We start from the raw sequence: 23,332 nt of genomic DNA, 5'->3' as shown, positions 1-23,332 counted from the left end.
ACGGGTTGTGATTTAAAAGGTGCAGAACCTCTGCTCTCGTCTGTAATGTAATCCAAGTTAATAGATGACAACACTGTGAACCAAGAATACTAATCGTTTGAAAGAGGAGAAGCGGGACTAGCCAACAGGAGGCTCAAAGAGCATTACACATATTCCTGAGGAATTTCAAAACACTGAAAAAGAAAATCACAATTGTTTGTCTTTATATAGTGCCTTTCATGACCTTGGAATGTCCCAAAATGCTTTACCGCCAATTAAATACTTTTGAAATGTCACAAGAAGGAAGTACAGCAGCCTATTTGTATATAGCAAGGCTTCACCAACAGCCGTGTGATGATTTTTTTTCAGTAATGTTAATCGAGGGATAAATATAGGCCAGGGCACTGGGGAGACCTCCTCTGCTTTTCTTCGAAATATGCCATAGTATCACTTAAGTCAACCTGAAAGGGAAAAAAGAGCTTCTGTTTAATATCATCCAAAGATGGACCTCTGACAGTGCAGCACCCTGTCACTACTCCACTGGAGTGTCAGCCCAGATTTTGAGCTGAAATCTTTGGAATGGAGCTTGAACCCATAGTTTTCTGAGGTGACTGCTACCACTGAGTCATGGCTGATAACATTGGAAGTATTAACCAGAAAAATATATTTCAGTTTGTTCATGTATGCTACCAACTAGCATTATCACAAGCACAGAAGCTACCTGAGCACATTAAATGGATCCAAGCCAGCTGAAGTATGAAACTAGACATGGATCCTTTTCTTGATGATAGTAGGTTTATTTACAGAACACAGCATTACATATCTCTGTCTCCTACCTCCCAATCAATCCAGTGCCCTAGCAACACTGTTTTAAGTATACCAGTTAAACAAATTAACTAACACCCCCTTCAAGGAACAAAATCAAAAATTAGAAACTTATTAAATTAAAATGACGTTACCAGGGCTGATGATACACTCCAGCCCTTGTAGCAGCCACCGGCTGCAGAAGTCCCTTTTTATACTCTTTTCAGCAAACTGAAAACAATTAACCCAATTGATTAATGAACCTCCCCTTCAGGGGGAATCCCTTTTTAGATATGCTGAAGATACTTAATCACACCCTCCATCTGTTTGTCTTTAACCTTAACAATACAATTAACATAACATTAACAATGGCCATGCGTACCTACAAGTTCTAGGTGCTTGCAGCTTTCTGTGATGATCTGGTATAGTGTGAAATTCATATGATTTTGGCAGTAAATATTGATAAGTAAAATTACAGTTCATTCACTTACTGGCCTTATGCAGGTAAGACCCTCCTCTCACTAGCAGCTGTCTTAATTGCTAATCCTGACTGTGTCAGGGGTGAGAGGGTGTTATGACACAGCAGTTTTTAAAGGCTGAGTTATTTAAAATCCCAGAGGGAAACTTTAAACAACTGTCATAACCTATATTTTCAATTGGTATGTTTTGAGTTGCAGCTCTAACTTCAGGAATAAGACCACCAGTTCTTGAGAAGTTTTTATATCAAACTACACGAGACATTTATTAATTCACAACAAATTAAACGTATACACACGGCTACAAATTACTACTACTATAACTTTTTATCAAATTTCCAAATTAATCTCCACTAAGGCAACAATAACCAATAGACTTAACCAGACACCAGGCAAAGTATTTTCACCTTATGAATTCATAATGAGTTTCCTTTCAGTTTGGTTCCTTTGCAGACACTTGTAGGCTTACAGCTGCTTAGATGTTACATGCCTCTGCTCCTCACACACACAGCTGCTTTTTGTTATACCCAGGACTTCTCTTTGAATGTAAATTCTCATTGTATCACAGGCCCTTTGAACTCCTTTCATAGTACCAATTTTTATTAATATAAACATTGCTTGGTGTCTCCTAGCTAGGTGCAAGATTTCACTCCCACTCTTGAATGCTCTATTCAACAAAATGCAAATGTACCTCTACCTCTGTGTACATCTCAAAACTACTATACATCAAAGCATCCAGACTAGCTAGCTTTAATCCAGTTAACACACACACAGATTAAACCTCTATAAAAAAAATTCCAATAACATTATATACATAATAGCTTCATGACAGAGGGTGCAACCGCAAAAAAAAAAACCGGTAACAGGTTTTAAGTATTTTCCAAAACTATGATGCAGTTTGCTCCATGACCTGTTTGTTATTTTCATATGAGAACATTTCTCCAGGAATGAATTCAATAACTTGCTGGTCCCTGAATTCACATATAATTGAGTAGAAACAAATGATCATTACAAGTTCAATCTCTCCCATACCCTGCATTGAGACTAGAATCCAGGCAGTGTCACCTCAGGAGAGACAGTGGAATGACAAACGCACTGCTTGTTTGAGTAAACATCTTTTTCACTGAAACAGAACTAAAGCACTGCTGAGATTAGAAAAAATTTCTCCCTGAAATTCATGTAGCCCTATAAAATGCTGGCACCTAGTTCTCCTCTGAACCTTGACTCCATGATCCATTGAAAGCAGGGATAGGACCCAACACTGACCTTATGGCTACAACCCATTGATCAGAACCAATGCATTCAGCCAGCGAAAGGAAGAGCAGCACAGAGCTTGACAGAGATAGCAAATGACCTCATCACAAAGTGTTTGTGTGTAACTTTGACTGGTGTGTATCTGAGTCCTGCTGCACTTGCAATATGGAAGCTATTGAATCAAGTGCACATGTGCAGAACCAACTTTGTTGGGGCGCTTTATAGGATGAATTCAGCTTAGCATAGTAACTTGAAAAAGACTAACAAGTGGAAACAAGGTGAAAATGCTGACCGGTTGGCATGTATTACCTGCACTTTGCTGTCATCTTTTTAAAAAGGACTTGTGTGAAGTAACTTTGACAAGGCCAGTTAGCCCTTTACATTTCAGTAACCAGCAGCTTGAGATGTGCTCTAGCCTTTCTTATTTTGATCCCTTAACCCTTTCAATAATGAACCATTGAATTTATTTAAGAAAAATGTAATAACTCCTGGCATTCAATTTTTAAGCTGTAGTGAATATGTAATTTTAAATGCTCATTGCTTGCTGTTTATATTTTAGTAACGTATTATGATAGTGGTTTGTAATGGGATTGGCAAATGAAGTGATGTGTATGTTTAACTCAGATTTATGGTGACAGAATTGGGTGTGAGTATTTTTGGAAAATTGAGGCATGTAGGTTGGAAACACCCTGAAGTTTTATTGTTTGCGAAATGTGTTGAACATATCTGTCACATTCCTCATGTCCTTGGCATTTGTACTCTACTTATCCAATATATTTCATGTGTGAAGTTCTGTTCCCTATCCCATCACAATATTGACCTACAGCTTACTCTAATTATAGTTTTGTTGCTTGCTCTTCTCTCTATCTTCCCCTGCCCCTCGCTTCACTGACTTCATGTGCCTGAAAACACTGAATTGAAAATCACCATCTATATGTTTTAAGTTGTCACCCTGGATCCGCAACTTTCGCTAGCCCTTGTACCTATTGAACCTTGGTTAGACCACAATTGGAGCACAGTTCTGCTTTCCGTATTAGAAAAATGATATGGAGACACTTGAGGCGATGCAAAAGATCGAGGACCAGAACTCTGAGATTATAACTATCAGGAAAGACTGAACAGGACTGGGGCTCTTTTTCCCTCTGGGAAAGAGAAGGCTGAGGGTGACCTTATATAGGTCTTGAGGATTATGAAAGAGTTTGATAGAGTTCGCAGAGAGAAAACGGTATCACTGGTGAGAGAGACCAAAAATAGAGGTCATAAATGATGGTCATTAATGAAATCCAATAGGTAATTCAGTAGAAATTTCCTTACCCAGAGGGTGTTTAGAATTTGAACTTGTCACCATATGTGGTGAATAGCGTAGATACATTGAAGGGGAAGTTGGATAAACACCTGATGGAGAAAGGCATGGAAGGAAATGCTGATAGTGTGAGTTGTGGCGCATAAACACTGGCATAGACCTGTGGGCGGAATGGCCTGTTTCTCTTGTATAGACTCCTTGTAACTATGTAAGCCTCTCTGTCTCTAAGCTCCTCATTTTGCTTTTCTTTAAAATCTTCTCCAAACTCAACTTTTCAATCATCTCTCTGAATTCTCCCACAAGGGCTGAGTGTCCTCTTTCTTTTCTGTGAATCAACTCGGGATATTTTTTTCCATGTTAAAGGCACTATATCAATGCAAGCTGTATCCTGCCCATCATAAAGCTGTTAAAGGCATTGTATTAATGCATGCTGTATCTAGCCCATCATAAAACTGTTTTGAATTTAACAATTATGCAATCTGAGCTGGGCGTTTTCGATGTTTTGTCTTAAATCCTAAGGAACACTACCTGAACCAGGATTGGGGAAAAAAAAAAGTATTTTCTGTATCTAAAAAGAAAAGGATTTAGAAACCACAATGCATTACATTTAAGGACTTGCAGTTGACACTGTGCCAAGACGTGAAGCTCCTTTGCTCTATTAGATGTGCAGCATTCAATTAGATATCAAAATTTACATCGGCTGACTGCGGAATTCATTTTATATTTTCTTTGGGGAATAAAAAACGAGGACATGTTTATCTGGCGCCTTAGTGCCTTAATATCTCAGAGCACTGGTGAATTAGTTTGAGGTTTTCTGACTGCAACGTTTTACCCATATCACAGCAACCATTTGGTACACAGCAAAATCCCAGGGACAAAAATAGGAACAAATGTGATTTTTGATTTTAGATGATTGATAGTTATTGTGACAATAATGGATGTTTATAACTTCCATTGGGGTGGAATTGCTTCTGTCTTGTGGCAGAACTAAGCCACCCTGTTCCCTTTGTTGTTGAACAGCATAGTATTCATGTGAGTGCAACTAGTTGTGCATTCTTTCCATACATGGCCCTTCCAGAGATCTAGATGTGGCTGTTTGTAGAATATATGGCATTAACTAGGTACTGTAGCATAGTGGTTATGTTAGTGTACAAGCAATCCAAGGTCTGGACTAATCGTCCAATGACATGAATTTAAATCTGGTCACGGCACCTAGGGGATTTCAGTTCAGCTAATTAAATAAATACACCTGGCATAAAAAGTTAACGTTGATAATGGTGATTAAACTACTGGATTGTTGTGAAATCCAGCTAGTTCACTAATGTCTTTTCGGTGTTGGGGGTGCGGGAGGGGGAAAGTCTGCTGTCCTTATCCTGGTCTGAATTATGTGACATATTTCCAGACCCACAGAATTACCTTCTGAAATGGCCAATCAAGCCACACTGTCGTCTCAATGGTAATTAGTGATGAACAATAAATGCAGGACTTGCCAGTGATACCCACATCCCATTAATGAATTAATAAAAGAAAAACAGCCTGCTGTAGAATCTGTATGATATTACTAGTCTTTGACTTGCATCATTAATATTCTCTGCTGATTGATTTAAGACTAAGTGAACAAAATAAACATCAAGCCAGTTAATTGGAAAATATGAGATACATCAATTTCCTCACTCATTAGTGTGTCCCCATTAAATAAAACTTCTGTGTATTACTTTTGAAGTATTATTGTATTGATTGGGGAAACATTAAATTTCCAATTTAAGCCATGAGTTTTTAATCCCCACTGCAGAATGTTTGCTATTAATCATTAAAATATTTTTTAATGTTTTATGAATTTTAATATCTGTATAAATATTAAAAGTGCTTTATTTCAAGTACCCTAAAAGTATAGACAGCCCTGAAGGTAAAATCACTCTAAGAGTTTACACCAAGCTCAGAGTATTTTAAAAAAATTACAAAATGCTCTTTCTTTTGTGAGCCATCTGCATTGAATCACAACAGTACTTTTAAAGATAGGATTCCATGCAACTTTAAGGTCAAAAAAGGAATAAGGTCCTTTCATCATTTTCAGCTCATCCTGAGTGTCAAAGACCACTTGTCTGATTTTAAGAGATGGCACCTTCAACAATGTAGCACTTCTTCAGTTGGATTATATAATTTGATTATTGATGATCTAAAATCAAAAATATTTTGAGCCTGAGTGAGAGGGCTTCTAGTGGAGCAAAGGAAATGCACGCGTGTCCATTCAAAAAAGTGCAATCATTTAAAAGTTTAAAGCTCTCTAAATTGTTAATGTAATTACCAATGTGAAATCCCCTGTTGATGCTATGGGTTGGGAGCTGAAATATTGCTGCCGTAGTGCACTGGGCCAAAGAGTGGCCAGATGCTTTTCCACACTTTGGTGTTCTTCATTTTCACTTGGGGATTGGAGGGGGGCGCATGAAATGGAAGTTTCATAGGTTGGAGAGGGATTCCTGAGGATGTTAATGCAGAATTTGTCCCAAGTCCTCTTCAAAGCAACAGTAGTTAATTCAAGCATTTGTGGCTCTAGGCACAGAGAGAGAGAGAGGGGAGTACAATACCTTGGCAATATCATCTGAAAATAGTGTCAGGTTTCATATGTACATTGACCAATATCCATCTCTACCTCACTACTACCTCTCGCAACCCCTCCTCTGTTTCCGATTTGTCATGCTGCTTGTCTGACATCCAGTATTAGATGAATAGAGAGAATCTTCAAATTATATTATGGGAAGACAAAAGCATTGTCTTTGGGCCTCACCGCAAACTCCAATTCTTAGCCACTACCTGAGGCTGAACAAGGTTGTTCATGACCTTGTCCTACTTGAACCTTAGCCAAGCTTCTGATCATATATTCAGTCCTTTACTAAGATCTCTGTAACATGGCCTGTCTCTGTCCTCCCTCTGCTCATCTGCTGAAATTCTCAATCTATTCCTGTGCTATCTCTTGACTTGGTTGCACCAATGCTGTCATTGCCGGTCTCCCGTTGACACTTTCCGTAAACTTGAACTCATTCACACTGGCTGTCTGTACCTTAGTTCGCACCATGCTCTGTCCACCCATTATACCTGTGTTTGCTAACCTACAATAGCTCCCAGTCTGGCAACATCACTTTAAAATTCTCATCCTTTCTTTCAAATCCCTCCATGACCTTCCCCTTCCCCGTTTCTGCAACCTCTTCAACCCTACAACTCTTGAGATAGTCACGCCAGTTCTGGCCCCTGCATCCCCAAGTTCCTTTGCTCCACCATTGGTGGCCATGCCTTTGTCTCCCCTGGCCCTAAGCCCTGGAATTCCCTCTTTAAATCTCTCTACCTCTCTCTCCTTTAAGATGCCCCTTAAAACTTACTACTTTGACCAAGCTTTTGGTCATTTGTCTTTAGTATTTCCTTTTGACTAGGCTTGTCGCTTGTCTTAATGTTTCCTTGGTGGTTCAGTGTCGTATTTTGTTTACCCTCCTGTGAAGTAACTTAGAACGTTTTACTACCTTAAAAGTGCTCTGTAGAGGATAGTGAAAGAGATAGGTTTGAGAAGCATCTTGATGGAGGAGAGATGAATGAGGTGAATGATAGTCTGAAAATCACACATCATCCATTAACACTTAACACCAACATAATAATAACATTAACACTAGAAGCCTACCAATGTTATGGTAAAATTAGATAGTGAATTTAGCCTGTATTGTATGTTAGACTTTGAACATTACTTTGTTATACTAGACAATGCCAACTAATGTTGAGAATTGCTGCTTTCTAAGTTTACTGTTGAGCCTTTTATAATGTAGATCTTAATTTGTGATAAATATTACTGTCCTTGTAATCCCCAAGAGTGAACCTTGTAATTGTATTAATTGGATTATTATAAATATAGTCAAATAAAGTGCTCATACATCTATGACTGACATCCAACAGGCAAACGAGAGATAAAAGCAACATACTGCGGATGCTGGAGACCTGAAATAAAAACAAAGTGCTGGAAGAACTCTAAGTCTGGCAGCATCTGTGGAGTGAGAAATAACATTAACATTTCAAGTCCAATATGACTTCTTCAGAACAGGAAAATAAGAGACATGTGTTTCACTCAGTGTTCCACTATGATCCTACTGGGACTGATCTAGCTTAGTTAATAATCAGCCTTAAAGATCAGATTATGTGGAACATAGTGAGTCAAACTAACTTAGACACGAGATCTGAAATTCTAGGCTGGGATAGTAAATCTTGATCTAATGTTCTAATATTGTTGATTTGGGGCAGGAGTGAGGGGAAGGAGGAGATCATTTGACTTATATTAAATGGCACATTAAAATTTTTGAATACAATATTTCTTGCATTGGATAGGCATTGTTTGAAACTTAGTGTTCATATTCCTACATAACACTGGGGATCAAACTTGAGACCTCCTTGGACTCTTGTGGTTCAGTTAATTTTTGGATAACTTCACTGAATTTTTAGGGATTTTTTATAGGATGTTTAATCAACAATTAAAAGCCTGCTGCCAATTCTGTCTTGTAAACTGTTGGGCTTTTTTTGCCTCATTTTAAATGGATTTCTGTTTTGTTTCTCAGACCAAAGGATGCAATCAGGGCCTTGAGGAAGAGGCTTTCGGGAAACAAAAACTTTCGGGAGGTGATGCTATGCCTAACGGTTAGTCTTGTGATTTGTCTTTCAGGGCTCTTTTGTAACAAGAATGCTGCAATGGAACCTACTTTTGCAAGCATGTTATGTGCTGTTGACTTGTGTAATATTGCATCTTTGTAATATTATAAGTGGGTCTACAGTAGAATTGCTAACATGCATGATAGTGTTTTGTAATATTGGGATCATTATACATGTAACACACACTGCATTCTAATGTTAAGATGGAACTGTACTTCAGTTGGTCTATTCTCCAAAGTCTAACTGCTATAAACAGTGTCAACCTGATATCAGTCACAAGTTATATTGTTGCATGGTGAAGGAAGTTTGTACATTGGAAGGTACTGGTAATTCAATAGATGTTAAGCAACTACTGATAGCAACTGAGCACATAACATGCTTGAGAAAGAAGTTTCCCGTTACAATTCTCTCAACACTAAAGAACCAGAAACAAACATTATTATTAAATAACTGCCTTTGTCTTTTTAAAATATCTGTTGTAATCTTGAATCATGGCAGATGGCACTTTTATTCATAAAATAAATTCAGGAAATAAAATATCTATTGATCAAAGCAGTATCCAGCAGTTGATAATTTCAGGGAGGCAGGTTAGATTTAGGTCTATCTTGCACCTGTCTCTCATTTAGTGACTAGAAGCTCATTTATTTTGAATTTGTACAGACTGCAGCGGTACAAGGGAGGATTAGATGCTGAGTTGAAAAAGAAAATATCAGAAAGTACGATCAAAAATGTGTGGTCGAACAGGTAGGTTTTGAGGAAGGCCTTAAAGGAGCTGAGGAAGGTGGAGCCTGGTAGGATTTAGTGAGGGGATTCCAGAGAGTGAAGCCTAAATGGCAGAAGAGACAGTGGGCAGAAGGAAGAAATATTTGAGGACAAAGTAAGAAAAAGGGAGAGTTTGGTGAGAGGGTTATGGTGCAGGAGCAAGTTGGAGGTGGTACATAGACCAGGAAAGGATTTGAGCAAATGGATGACGTAAATTTGAGGGAGTTGGGGACTGGGAGCCAATGTAGTATCGGAAGCATAGACTTGATGGTAAAGCAGGACTGCAGAGTTTAAAACCTTCTCGACCTTAAAACCAAGCCGTAGAGAATCGGAGCATTTCAAAGAGAGTATTGGAGTAGCTGGCTCCAAGCAAAGACATGCTTGAGGATTTCAGTGGTACATGGGCTAAAGTTGCAAACAGTCTGGTGGAGCACTAGACTGTGGTCAGGAAAGTAATGAGGATGTGGCTGGAATTTGAAGATGATAGCTTTGGTCATCTCCATATTTAGCTGGATGAAATTGTGATGGATGGAAGCATGGGGCATTGGGATTAGAATATCGGGATCCAGCAATCCAACCCTCATTCTCCTGCCATTTAAATGTAAAAAGATAAACCAAATCAAGCCATCGAGACTTTCACAAAAGGCAGGGGGGCCTAATGAACATGCGAAGATTGCGGCCCAGTGATGACATCAGTGCAATATAAACTTAACTGTAGATTGAGGAGGCCTGAGTTGGGGGATTCCCAGAGGTAGATGCCAGACAGGCGGAGCTGGCTGCCTAAGGCAAGTACAGGACCTGCCCTTTTTAAACACTCCTTGTGGGCCAGGAGGCGCAGGAGTGCTTCCCAGTTCCTAACATGTTCCCGATCACTAAGCCTTGCATCCCCATTCCTGATTGCAGCACAGAACTTCTGGCTCTCAGGGGCCATGCCCTTGTGTCCCTGGCTGCGGTCTCGTTCTGCTACATATCACTCCCATCCACCAGCCAGACAGCCGATTGGCTGGCTGTTGGGTAGGAGTCAGCCCAAAATTATTCAAGCGCGATCCTGACATTACAGTCAGCGGATTCCACGCCCCCCCACCTGGCCTTGCTGCTTTCCACCCACACTCTCTTTGAATCCTCGTTAATAGTAGGGCCACTGTCTCTGGACAACAGCCTTGGTTATGACTTATTTAGAGTATTGTGCCTAGTTTTGGTTTCCTTACATGATGGTTGTCACTTAGGTATGATAAAGGCTCTGAGGAGGTCCTTACCTAGTTTAAAAGGCCCTTTGTTACCATGATTGACAGACAGCTGGGCTTTTTTTGACTTTAGAAAGCGTAGGCATGAGGAGATTTGATTGTGGATGTTAAAATAATGAAAGCATTAGATTCAGTCCAAGTAGACAGGTTGTTTGAGCTTGATAAGTTAGCGGGAGATCAGGTCCCATAAAGCATGGAATTAGGTTAGATGTCAGGAAGTACTTCTTTCCACGAGTCATCAACCAACGGAACAAGTTGCATCCTTGTGCTGCAGACATTGAAAAGTGAGCTGGATGAATGCCTGAATGTGAGCAACCGAACTATGTACAGAGGGCAATGTGCCTCCCAGTCACCTTGGGCTGTTTGTAAAATCAAAAGTTCAAAAAGTAATTTATTGATTTTAAAGCTCTTCTTTTGAGGGACATTCTGAAGATCTGATGAACAACATAACAGTGAAACGTATATCTTGCTTATGAACATATGAATTAGGAGCAGGAGTGGGCCAGTCAGCCCCTCGAGCCTGCTCCACCATTCATTAAGATCATGGCTGATCTGAATGTAACCTCTGCTCCACATTCCTACCTACCCCTAATAACCTTTAACTCCCTTGTTAATCAAGAATCTATCTAGCTCTGCCTTAAAAATATTCAAAGACTCTGCTTCCACCGCCTTTTGAGGAAGAGAGTTCCAAAGACTCACTAACCTCAAGAGAAAAAAATTCTCCTCATCTCTGTCTTAAATGAGCGACCCCTTATTTTTAAACCGTGAATCCCCCCTTCTAGGTTCTCCCACAAGAGGAAATATTCTCTCCACATCCACCCTGTCAAGACTCCTCAGGGTCTGAAAGGTTTCAATTAAGTCGACTCTTACTCTTCTAAATTCCAGTGGATACAAGCCTAACCTGCCCAGACACAAGACAACCTGCTCATTCCTGTTATTAGCCTGGTAAACCTTCTCTGAACTGCTTCTAATGCATTTACATCTTTGTTTAAATAAGGAAACCAGTACTGTATACAATCCTTCAGATGTGGCCTCACCAATGCCCTGTAAACCTGAAGCAAAACCTCTAGATAAAGGCAAAACACTGCGGATGCTGGAAATCTGAAACAAAAACAATAAATGCTGGAAAAACTCTGAGGAAGAGTCATACGGACTCGAAACATTAACTGTCTTTTTCTCCACAGATGCTGTCAGACCTGCTGAGTTTTTACAGCATTTATTGTTTTTGAAGCATAACCTCCCTACCGTTGTAATTAATTCCCCTCACAATAAATGATAACATTCTATTAGCTTTCCTAATTACCTGCTGTACCTGCATACTAACCTTTTGTGACTCATGTACTAGGATACCCAGATTCCTCTGAATTTCAAGAGTTCTGCCATCTCTCGCCATTTAGATAGTCTTTTTTATTCTTCCTGCCAAAATGAACGATTTCACATTTTCCCACATTGTACTCCATTTGCCAGATCTTTGCCCACTCACTTAACCTATCCATGTCACTTTGCAGCCTCCTAACATCCTCTTCACAGTTTACTTTCCTACCTATCTTTGTGTTGTCAGCAAATTTAGCCACCATTCTTTCATCCAAGACATCGATATAAATTGTAAAAAGTTGAGGCCCCAGCACTGATCTCTGTGGTGCACCACTTGTCACATCTTGCCAACCAGAATAAGACCCATTTATGTCAACTCTTTGTTTCCTGTTAGCTAGCCAATCTTCTAACCATGTCAATATATTAGCCCCTACACCATGAGCTTTTATTTTCTGCAATAATCTTTGATGTGGCACTTCATCAAATGCCTTCTGGAAATTGACAGTACATCCACTGATTCTCCTTTATCCACAGCACATGTGACTCCTTCAAAGAATTCCAGTAAGTTGGTTAAACATGATTTCCCTTTTACAAAACTATGTTGACTCTGCCTGATGGCCTTGATTTTTTCTAAGTGCCCTGCTATAAAATCTTTAATAATAACTTCTAACATTTTCCCTATGACAGATGTTAGGCTAACTGGCCTATAGTTTCCTGCTTTCTGCCTCCCTCCCTTTTTGAATAAAGGAGTTATATTTGCTATTTTTCAATCTAATGGAACCTTCCCTGAATCTAGGGAATTTTGGATAATTAAAAACAATGCAGCAACTATCTCACTAGCCTTTTCTTTCAAGACCTTAGGGTGAAGTCCATCTGGACCTGGGGATTTGTCAGCCCGCAGCCTCAACAATTTGCTCAATACCACTTCCCTGGTGATTTTAATTTTCCCGAGTTCCTCCCTTCCATTTCCTGATTTACAGCTATTTCCGGGATGTTACTTGTGTCCTCTATAGTGAAGACCGAAGCAAAATACCTGTTTAATTCATCCGCTATCTCCCTACTTTCTATTATCAATTCCCCAGATGCACTTTCTATAGGACCAACACTCACATAGTTAACTCTTTTCTTGTTTAAATATCTATAGAAACTCTTACTATCCATCTTTACGTTACTAGCTAGCTTTCTCTCATACTCTAATTTTTCCCTCCTTATTAATCTTTTTGTCATTGTTTGCTGTTCTTCATATTCTTTCCAATCTTCTGACCTGCCACCCGTCTTTACGTAATTATCTGCTTTTTCTTTAAGTTTGATACTGCCTATAACTGTTTTAGTTAACCACAGATGGTGGCCCTCCCCTTAGAATTTTTCTTTCTCATTGGAATGTATATATTCTGTGTATTCTGAAATATTTCTTTGAATGTCTGCTACTAAACTTTTTTAGACATATCCCTTAACCTCATCTGCCAGTTCGCTTTAGCTAGCTCTGCTTTCATGCCCTCATAATTGCCCTTATTTAAGTTTGAAATACTCATCTTGGACGCATTCGTTTCTCCCTCAAAATGAATGAAAAATTCAATCATATTATGATTGCTGCTGCCTAGGGGTGCCTTCACTAGGAGGTTATCAATTAACCCTATCTCGTTGCTCAACACCGTGTCTAGTATAGCCTGCTCTCTGGTTGGCTCCAGAACGTGCTGGTCTAAGAAACTATCCCGAAAACATTCAATGAACTCCTCATCTATGCTACCTTCGCCCATCTGATTTTTCTAATCTATATGTAGATTAAATAATCTCCCATGATTATTGCTGTACCTTTCTGGCAAGCTCCCATTATCTCTTCTTTTATACTTGTCCTGCTGTGTAGTTACAATTAAGGGGCCTGTACAACACTCCCACAAGCGACTCCTTGCTTTTATCATTTCTCATTTCAACCTAAACCGTCTCTACATCCTGGCTTCCTGAACTTAGGTCAACTTTCTCTAATATGCTAATACCATCGTTAAATAACAGAGCCACCCCTCCACCTTTTCCTAACTTCCTGTCCTTCCTAAAAGTCACATATGAATTCAATATTCAGGTCCCAATCTATGTCATCCTGTAGCCATGTCTCTGTAATGTCTATCAGATCATACTTCTATATTTCTATTTGCGCTATCACTTTTCCCTTTGTGCATGTTTGCAGCCCAGTCACAATTGTAAACCACAATAGTCAAGTTAAAATTAGAATAGAGGATGCTATTAAAATTCATGCTTAATGGATCAATATATTCTCAGTTTGAATTTGTCTAATGTTTTATCTAATAAAGGTTCTAGAGACTTGTGTGAAGAACTGTGGCCATCGATTCCATGTTATGGTGGCCAGTCGGGACTTTGTGGAGGATGTATTAGTAAAAACCATTCTGCCTAAGAACAATCCACCCACTGTAGTGCAGGATAAAGTACTGAGCTTAATTCAGGTAAGTGGCACTGATGGCTCATACGTGTCTGTGATAACTGACGAATCAGCAGAGGTCATGAAAACATAAGAAATAGGAATAGGAGTAAGCCATTCAGCCACTTGAGCCTGCTCTGCCATTCGATAAATCATGGCTGGTCTGATTGTGGCCTCAACTCCACTTTCCTGCCTGTCCCCCCTTAACCCTTGGCTCCTTTGTAGATCAAAAATCTGTCTTAAATTGGGCTTGAATATTTTTAATCCCAGAAATCAACCTAGTGAACGTACTCTGGACTGCCTATAATACAAGTATATCCCTCTTAAATAAGAGCAAAGCTATACATAGTACTCTAGGTGTGGACTCAGCAATGTCCTGTACTGTTGTAGCAAGGTGTCCCTACTTTTATACTCCATTTCCCTTGCAATCAAGGCCAACATTCCATATCTTATGAGGAAAGGTTGAGCAGGGTCAAGGTGATCTTATTGAAACATACAAGATTCTGAGGGGGCTTGACAGGGTAGATGCTGAGACGATGTTTCCTCTCTTGGGACAATCTAGAACTACGGGGCACACTTTCAAAATAAGGGTTCTCTCATTTAAGATGGAGATAAGGAGAAGCTTCTTCTCTGAGGGTTATTAATCATTGGAATTTTCTATCGCAGAGCGTAGCAGAGCCTAGGTTTTTGACCTGTAAAGGAGTCGGGTTAAGGGGGTGGGGGGAGGGGGCAGGCAGGCAGGAAAGTCAAGTTGAGGCCACAATCAGATGAGCCATGATCTTATTGTAAGGCAGAGCAGGCTTGAAGGGCCAAAGGACCTATTCCCTCTATTTCTTATGTTCTTAGGCGCTTCACAGCAGCGTTATAAAACAAAATTTGACACAGAGCCAAATAAGACAATTTTGGGACAGGTAACCAAAAGCTTAGTCAAAGAACTACGGGTAAGTTTTAAGGAGCATTTTAGAGGACAAGAAAGAGATATTGAGGTGTGAGATTTAGGGAGAGAATACCAGAGCCATGGCCTCTATTGGTGAAGCAATTCAAATTGAGATATGCAAGAAGCCAGAATTGTATGAATGCAAGGATGTTGGAGAGTTTTGGGGTTGAAGGAGGCTACACAGAGTTTAACCTCCATAAACTGAATGCACCCAAGTTCCACTGGCCTATATTGGCTTCACACTCTGAATGCATCAATTCCTTGGCTCCGTGTTAGCGCTTGACCGTGAGTCAGAAGCCCCATTCTGGAAGCAGAGTGCAGAGACTGAGGGAGTGTAGTATTGTCAGAGATGCTGTCCTGTGGATGAGACATTTAAACCATCTACCTGTTTTGGTGGATGTAAAGGATCCCATAGCACTCACTTTGTGTACAAATTGGCTGTTTGTTTGCTTGTATGTCAACAGTGGCTGTGTGCCAAAAATGATTCATTTGCTGTGAAGCAAAATCCTCATCTACAAATATCTTCTATCTTATATTTGCAGTGCAAATGGAAACTTTGGGCAATGTACAGCATTTGAATGAGAGAAAGAAATAGATTGTACATTTACAATGCCTTTCATGACCTCAGAGTATACCAAACCATTTTACAGCCAATGAAACTAGTCTTGGTAATGGTGACGATGATGACTATCATTTGTTGTTGTGAAAATCCATCTGGTTCACTAATGTCCTTTAGGGAAGGAAATCTGCCACCCTTACCTGGTCTGGCCTACATGTGACTCCAAACCCACAGCAATGTGGTTGACTCTTAACTGCCCTCTGGAATGGCCTATCAAGCCATTCAGTTCAAGGGCAATTGGGGGCGGGCAACAAATGCTGGCCTAGCCAGTGACACCCATATCCTATGAGAGAATAAAGAAAAAAAAGTACTTTTGAAGTGTAGCCATTGTTGTAATGTAGAAACCGTGGCAGCTCCCACAAACAGCCATGTGATATTGTCCAAATAATCTGTTCTTTTAGTGATCTTGGTTGAGAGATAAATATTGGCGAGGACACAGGGAGAGGACTCCCTTACTCTTCAGAAGAGTGCAAAGGGATCCTTTACATCCATCTGAGAAGGTGAAGGGACCTCAGTTTTAACATTTCATTGAAAGAAGTAACCTGAAAGAAGCAGCACTCCTTCAGAACTGCACTGGAGTGTCAGCCTGAGTTTCGATGCTCTGTCCAACCTCTAACTAATAACCTTCTGACTCTGAGCCGAGAGTGCTACCCACTGAGCTGTGGCTGATACCTTAATGTTTTCAGCAGGCTTTATTTGTAATTTGTGTTAAAATTCTAATGAGGCTTTCTGTTTTGCAGCAGTTAACTGTTTAAATACCACAAAAAACATTCAATAGTGTGAATCTTTCTTGCAAGGTGTAAAATAGTTGGCCAAAAAAACACTCTTAATATGAGGCTGGGATGCATACCATTCAAATCAGATGGATACTGGTCAACAGTGGTGGACTTTTCAGGGAATTTTGGTACTTAATGTTTGTTACCTCCCTGGTCTCCATTTATGCTGTTCTTCAAAAAGTGATGTGGTAGAGAGGATCATTCCCTGATCTGTATTGTGAACTAACCTTGGCTGAGACAGCAGTTGGGTGTGATGCAACTGTTTTTAGTATCTTGGAGTTCACTTTTCAGTACTTGTGCAGAAAACTGCACATGTAGATTTTGTGCAAGCCTATCTGTAAAATGCTTCAAGATGATTCACAATGGTTGTGAAGCCATTTATCAATAAGAGTCAAAATTAGTTTTTAACTATGCTGAAGTGGTATGGCACAAGCTGAAGCATTTTGCCTAATTTTGTGCACCATGTTTTGGGAAGGATGTGGGTGGGGCCTTGACTGCAGGAGAGATTAATGGTGCCACGGATGAGAGACTTCAGTATATGGAGATTGTTTTCCTCAGAGCAGAAAAGTTTAGTGAGAAGTTTAATAGAGGTGTTCAAAATTGATGTTTTATAGTGTAGATAGGGAAAAACTCTTTCAACTTGCAGGAGGATAAATAACCAGAGGGAACACATTTAAAGTAATTGGCAAAAGATCCAGAGGAGAGATGTTTGTTTTACGCAGAGTTATATGGTCTGGAAATTATTGCCTGAAAGGATGATTGAAGTAGATTCAATAGCAGCTTTCAAAAGATAATAAATTAAATAAAGGCAGGGCTGTGGAACTAAGTGGATCATCTTTCATTGAGCCAGCACAGATGTGATGCACCAAAAGAGCATCTCCTGTACTGTATGATTCTATGAAGAGCCCATGCCATTATGAGAGATAGGGAGGAACTTGGGGATAGGCATGTATAAAATATGACTTATAAAATAGTAATGCTATGGCTTTAATGTTGAATGCAGGCTTGGGCTGATGCTTTCCGGAGTACTCCAGACCTCACTGGGGTAGTGACTGTGTATGAAGAACTGAGGAGGAAGGGGCTTGAGTTCCCTATGACAGACCTTGATGCACTGTCTCCCATTCACACACCTCAGAGAGTAAGTATGAATTGGGGTTTAGTTATTGCACTGCCCCTGATGATATTATGCTGATTTTAATTCAGCTGCTTAAATGGTTAAACCTTTAAATTTTCAACTTAACTGGTTTGACAGTGACTCAGAGGACTTTGATGCTTTAAGTATTTGGCAACATAATTCTAATGCAGCTCCTCGCTGATATAAACTAGCCAGTGATTTAGACATTGGACACTGGCACTTGTGACTCTGTTTGGAGCCTTTTCAGACCTGTGGAAGCAGTGCAAACTTAATTGGTGAGATTCAAACATGGAGTAACAAAAAATGGTTGGTGATGGATTTGGGAGATTGCAATACGTTCAAGGATTTTGTAGAGGAAAGGAATGTTGGAGATGGGATGTAATTTGCTGAGGACAAGAGGGGTTGAGGGTGAGTGTGTTTTGAGGAGAGAGATGATAAAAGTGGCTTTGAAAAGGGGAGGGCAGTACCCGAGGAGATAATGTTAGCTAATATGGGGGCCAGAGTGGGAAACTAGATGATTAGTAGTTTCCTTGAAATAGGGACCAAGAAAGTAGGTGGTGGGTCTCATGGACAAGATGAGCTTAGAGTGGGGTATGTGGGAGAGATTAGGAAAATACAGTGTGGGTCCTAGGGTAGGGTGGGGAGGAACCTTGGGGGTCGTTTGGCTTAAGAAATGTGGCACAGGCAGCTGAACAGATCTCAGTTTTCATGATGAGAAGTTCTTGAGGCTATTGCACTTGTTGGAGGTGAGGGTAGAGGGAGCGGGGCAGAGAGGGGTTTAAGGATCTTGGGGGAAAAAATGATCTGGAGGTTTTCTTTGCTTTCCATGAAAACCCTGGAGTAGAAAGTGCTTTTGCCAGAGAAAAGTGAGGCCCAATAGTACTTGATGTCCAGCCAGATCTGAAAATAAATAGTTAAACCAGTTGTGCACCAGATACTTTACTCCATGTACCTTTGGACTTATGACCAAAAAAAGAGGGACAGACCAGAAGGAAAATCCAAAACGACAGAGATTAGGAAATAATAATATTAGGGCTCACAGCATCAAAGGTGCATGGGAGAGACTGGTTGAGCTGACCAGCTGCAGAAGTATTGTGACAGGCAGAGAGCCCAAGGTTAGACAGTTGGGACTTGAAAGTGAAGTTGTTAATGACGTGAGGGAGCACATTTACAGGGATGTACGCAGAAGGAATCGGGGTTGGAAGTGGTCAGAGGTGGCCACATGTATGATTCAGATGATGGAGAGGACATAATGAGACGGTGAGGTCGAGGGGTAGCCATGAACGAGTAAGAGATTTTTTTGGAAGGGACGATTAAGGAAGGAGAGGAGAACAATGAAATTGAAGGAGATGGCATGAGATGAGATGGGGATTAAAGTTACTCAGGCTGAGACATCACTCGGCGCAGATGCTGAGGAAGGATATCTGAAAAACTTGGGTTGAGACTCAAGTGGAGAGAAAAAAGATTGTACTGGAATTATGAAACTTCCCTTTTTTGGACAGGTTGAGTCTACAACTGCCCCTTCTCGAAATGCATCAGCATTAGCAGTCTTATTCTGGATTAGGAATGTTTCAATTTGATGATATCGGTTTAACTATCAGGAATGATTGAACAAGCTTGGATTTTTCTCTGGAAAAGGAAAACATGAAATGTGGCCTGATAGAGATCTTTAAAATTAAGGAAGGATTTGATAGCGTGGACATAGAGAAGATGTCTCCACTTGTTGGAGAGACCAAAACCAAGGGCCATAAATGTAAGACGGTCACTAATAAAGGTACTGTTTTGACCAAATTGCACATGTCCAACCTATCTCCTGCACCTCCGGCCTCACCCCTTTCCCTCCCTCCCAGAATCATGATAGGGCCCCTCTTGTCCTCACTTTTCACCCCACCAGCCCCCACATTCAAAGGGTCATTCTCTGCCATGTCCGCCAACTCCAGCATGATGCCACCACCAAACACATCTTCTCCTCACCACCCCCTGTCAGCATTCTGTAGGGACCATTCTCAAGGCCACCCTGGTCCACTCCTCCATCACCCCAACTCCTCAGCCCCTTCCCACAGCACCTCCCCATGCAATCACAGAAGGTGTAATACCTGTCCCTTTACCTCCTCCCTCCTCACCATCCAAGGCCCCAAACACTCCTTTCAGGCGAAGCAGCGCTTCACCTGCACCTCCTTTAATTTGGTCTACTATTTGCTGCTCCTAATGCGGTCTCCTCTATACAGGGGAGACTAAACACAGACTGGGTGACTGCTTTGTGGAACACTTTCGCTCGGTCCACAAGCATGACTCAGACCTTCCTGTTGCTTGTCATTTCAACACATCATCTTGCTCGTACGACCACATGTCCGCCCTTGGCCTGCTGCAATGTTCTAGTGAAGTCCAATGCAAACTGGAGGAACAGACCTCATCTTCCGATTGGGCACTTTACAACCTTCTGGACTTAACATTGAGTTCAACAACTTCAGACCATGAACTCGCTTTTCCATCTTTATTCCTTTTTAAATCCAATTAAAAAAAATATATTTATCTTATTTATTTCTTTCTATTTATTCATTTTTAAAATTTAAAAAAAATTAACCCTTTTTTTTATCCTTTTTCCCCAACCACTGTTGTGCCTTCACAGAGCATTGACACTTGTTCAGCTATTAACACATTCTGCTATCTTACCTTTATGCCACAAACAGCACTTTCTTTAGTCTTGAACACTGCCATTAACACTCTCTTTGTCTTGTGTCCGTGACATTTTTGTCAATCTCTCCCGAGCTCCCACCTATCCCTGACCTTCTATCTTGCTCCACCCCCTCTTAAACAGTATAAAACCCATCACATTTCTACTTCTCTTTAACTCTGAAGAAGAGTCATACAAACTTGAAACGTTAACTCTGTTTCTATCTCCACATATGCTGCCAGACTTGAGTTTTTCCAGTATATTCTGTTTTTATTTCAGTTTTCCAGCACCTGCAGTATTTTGCTTTTACACAGTTTTGAAACCTGGTTTCTGCTGAGTTAATTCAGTATGGAGCAGCAATTGACCTCTGCCTTTGAGCTACAGAGAGGAGAGGATTTTCCAGGATTCTTGCTCCTGATTGCTGTCCAGTGACCATGACAGGAAGATTTCACATGGATGCCAGGCGTTGACAATATTTGAGTCAGCTGTGATACATGTTACCCTGTTACTTTGGTGGAATACATTAGGGAATCCAGACCCTGTGGAACCATCTCCAGCAACTTCAGATGCTGAGGCTGTTAAGGCTCCAAACACCACCTGGTTCAGGTCAGCTGGCTCAGCACCGAGCAGGGTTCCAAACTAAGCACCTTTCTGGTTTATAATGGCTCAGCTAATTAACTGGATGAACTTGCTGAGTCATTAAAGAACCTCTTAAAACTTTTGTTATCCTGCTGTGTAAACTGAGAAGGACTTACTTTCCTACAAGTAACCTGCATAATTTGGGAGTTTTAACATCAGACGTTTATCCAAAATGGATGTCTATTCATTTTGTCCTGTTGTTAATCCTGGACGTTAATTCTGGAAGCTTGTCATTACCCACTGCACTCATCCTTTTGCGTACAGATGTTCATTTTACTCTTGTTTTATTTTTCAGACTATTCCCGAAGTTGACCCAGCAGTCACACAAAACTCTGCCCCAGCACAGCCAGCGATGTTCCCGGTCTCTGAGCAGCCTATCCCAGCAGTGTCCACAGAAGGTGCAATCACTCCCTCCCTCGAACAGGTAAAAACTAGTTGAGACTCTACCTCCTCAAATGCATCACCACAACTGCAGCCATCGTTCACTGTTGACACACAGCAAATTAAGTAGTTGGTTTGAGATTCTTCTGCTTGATGTCCCTTATGCATTGACTAGAAAACCAGTTATAGAATGTGAAGGCTTTTCAATAGAAACAATCTTTCACCCTTCCCTCCTTAATCCACAATGAGAAAATGTTTCCCCTGCTATTTACTAGGATGGTACCAGAATTGAAAGACCTCAGGTTATGTGGAGAAACTAGAATAACTGGATTGTTCTCCCTCGAGTTTTGAAGGTTAAGGGAAGATTTGATAGAAATGTTCAAAATTGCGAAGGATTTTGAGTGAATAAACAAGGAGATATTGTTTCCAGTGGCAGAAGTGACATGAGGACAAAATCTTTTACACTGAATCGCCATGTTTTGGAATGAAATGCACTACCTGAAAGAAACTGGAAGCAGACTCAGTAGTAACTTGCAAAAGGGAACTAGATAAATACCTGAATGGGGAAGATTTGCAAGGCAATGAGGAAAGAGCAGGGGAGTGGAACCAATTAATAGATCGTTCAGATAAAACCGGTAAAGGCATGATGGGCCAAACCGCCTCATCCTGCGGTATTATTGAAAGGGGCACTGTCCTGGAAGGCTTGTTTTGATAATTGTGCCTTCTTCCTCTCATTCTACCAATTAAAACAGAATAGTCGGGTTAAATGATTATTTTAAATGTCTTCAATCCACAGTTTGCCGTTATTTGAGGCTAGTTTTTTTTATTCATTTGGGATGTAGGCATCGCTGGCTAGGACAGCATTTATTGCTTGTAATACACATAAGATATAACTGTGGAAACACAATTCAGTTTCTACTGGTTAGTCATAACTATTGAGAAATGCTAGCTGCCATTGAACAGAATGAATCTTAACACCCGTTGCGTAATGGTTGAAGTGCTCACTTTACTATTAGTCATTTTTAATGAAGACGAACAAACTTATCAAATGGTTTGTCATTCAGTCGCCACCTGCTGGTAGCAGTTAGAATAACATAGCTGCGCCAGTTAGAACCCACTTGATTATCCTTGACTTTTCAAGATTTTAAATGTGTTTTGCAGGTCGCTAAACTGCGGAGTGAACTGGATGTTGTTAATGGTAATGTAAAGGTGATGTCTGAAATGCTGACTGAGATGGTCCCGGGTCAAGAAGAATCCTCTGACCTTGAACTGCTACAGGTGAAACAATGTTTTAACATAGGACGGGAGGAGTAAGCCATTCAACCAGTTGGGCCTATATTGCCATTCAGTTATATTATGCTGGATCTGTATCTCAACTTAATTTACCTGCCTTGGCTCCATATTTCTTGAATATGGAATTGAACTGGATTTGGGGAGGAAAACATCATGGCCCATCTGGCCAATCCTGCAGTTCAAAAAAAATCAACTATACTTTAACTCCCATCAATTAGCTCTATTGTCAAAAGCTAGCCCCTTTCTTCTCTGTTGCCACTGCCTCCTTTGATGGTCTGTTCCACACAGTGTCAAGGAGTGAAATCTGTACTATTCACTTCCATCTTCTGACTTAGAGTCCTGGCCCTTGAGTCAGTTCACTCATACCCTTTGGCATCTTTAATTTTCGATACCTTAAGCCATTAAACCCTAAACCATCTTTTGGGTATTAGTAATCCACACCTAAGTCTCAGCAACCAGATTAGTCTTCACCTTGCATCAGTTAAAACATCATGTTCTTAAACCAATATGCTAGTACGCCTAAACCCCAAAGTTCTGATTTTGTGGTGAACAGAATTTGGAACAGTTTACAGTAAATGTGAAAAACCTGCCCTTGTGACAATCATGCACTCTTCAAATGGAAATACCTGGG

At 40.5% G+C, this 23,332-nt stretch overlaps 1 protein-coding gene across 6 annotated transcripts in view; it reads left to right on the top strand.

The window, feature by feature from the left end:
* Positions 1-23,332, top strand: part of LOC144669566 (TOM1-like protein 2) — a 116,434-nt gene that overhangs the window by 40,306 nt on the left and 52,796 nt on the right. For all 6 annotated transcript variants that reach the window (XM_078532058.1, XM_078532060.1, XM_078532056.1 and 3 more), the window contains exons 3-7: positions 8,406-8,484; positions 14,123-14,272; positions 17,583-17,717; positions 21,323-21,451; positions 22,570-22,686. In XM_078532058.1, coding sequence (XP_078388184.1) covers positions 8,406-8,484; positions 14,123-14,272; positions 17,583-17,717; positions 21,323-21,451; positions 22,570-22,686 — 610 coding nt within the window. The remainder of the gene's footprint in view (positions 1-8,405; positions 8,485-14,122; positions 14,273-17,582; positions 17,718-21,322; positions 21,452-22,569; positions 22,687-23,332) is intronic.

Source organism: Cetorhinus maximus, chromosome 29 (genome assembly GCF_964194155.1).
Source record: "Cetorhinus maximus chromosome 29, sCetMax3.hap1.1, whole genome shotgun sequence".
NCBI lineage: Eukaryota > Metazoa > Chordata > Chondrichthyes > Lamniformes > Cetorhinidae > Cetorhinus > Cetorhinus maximus.
Note: the sequence above shows the minus strand (reverse complement) of the source record. Positions and strands in the feature narration are given on the sequence as shown.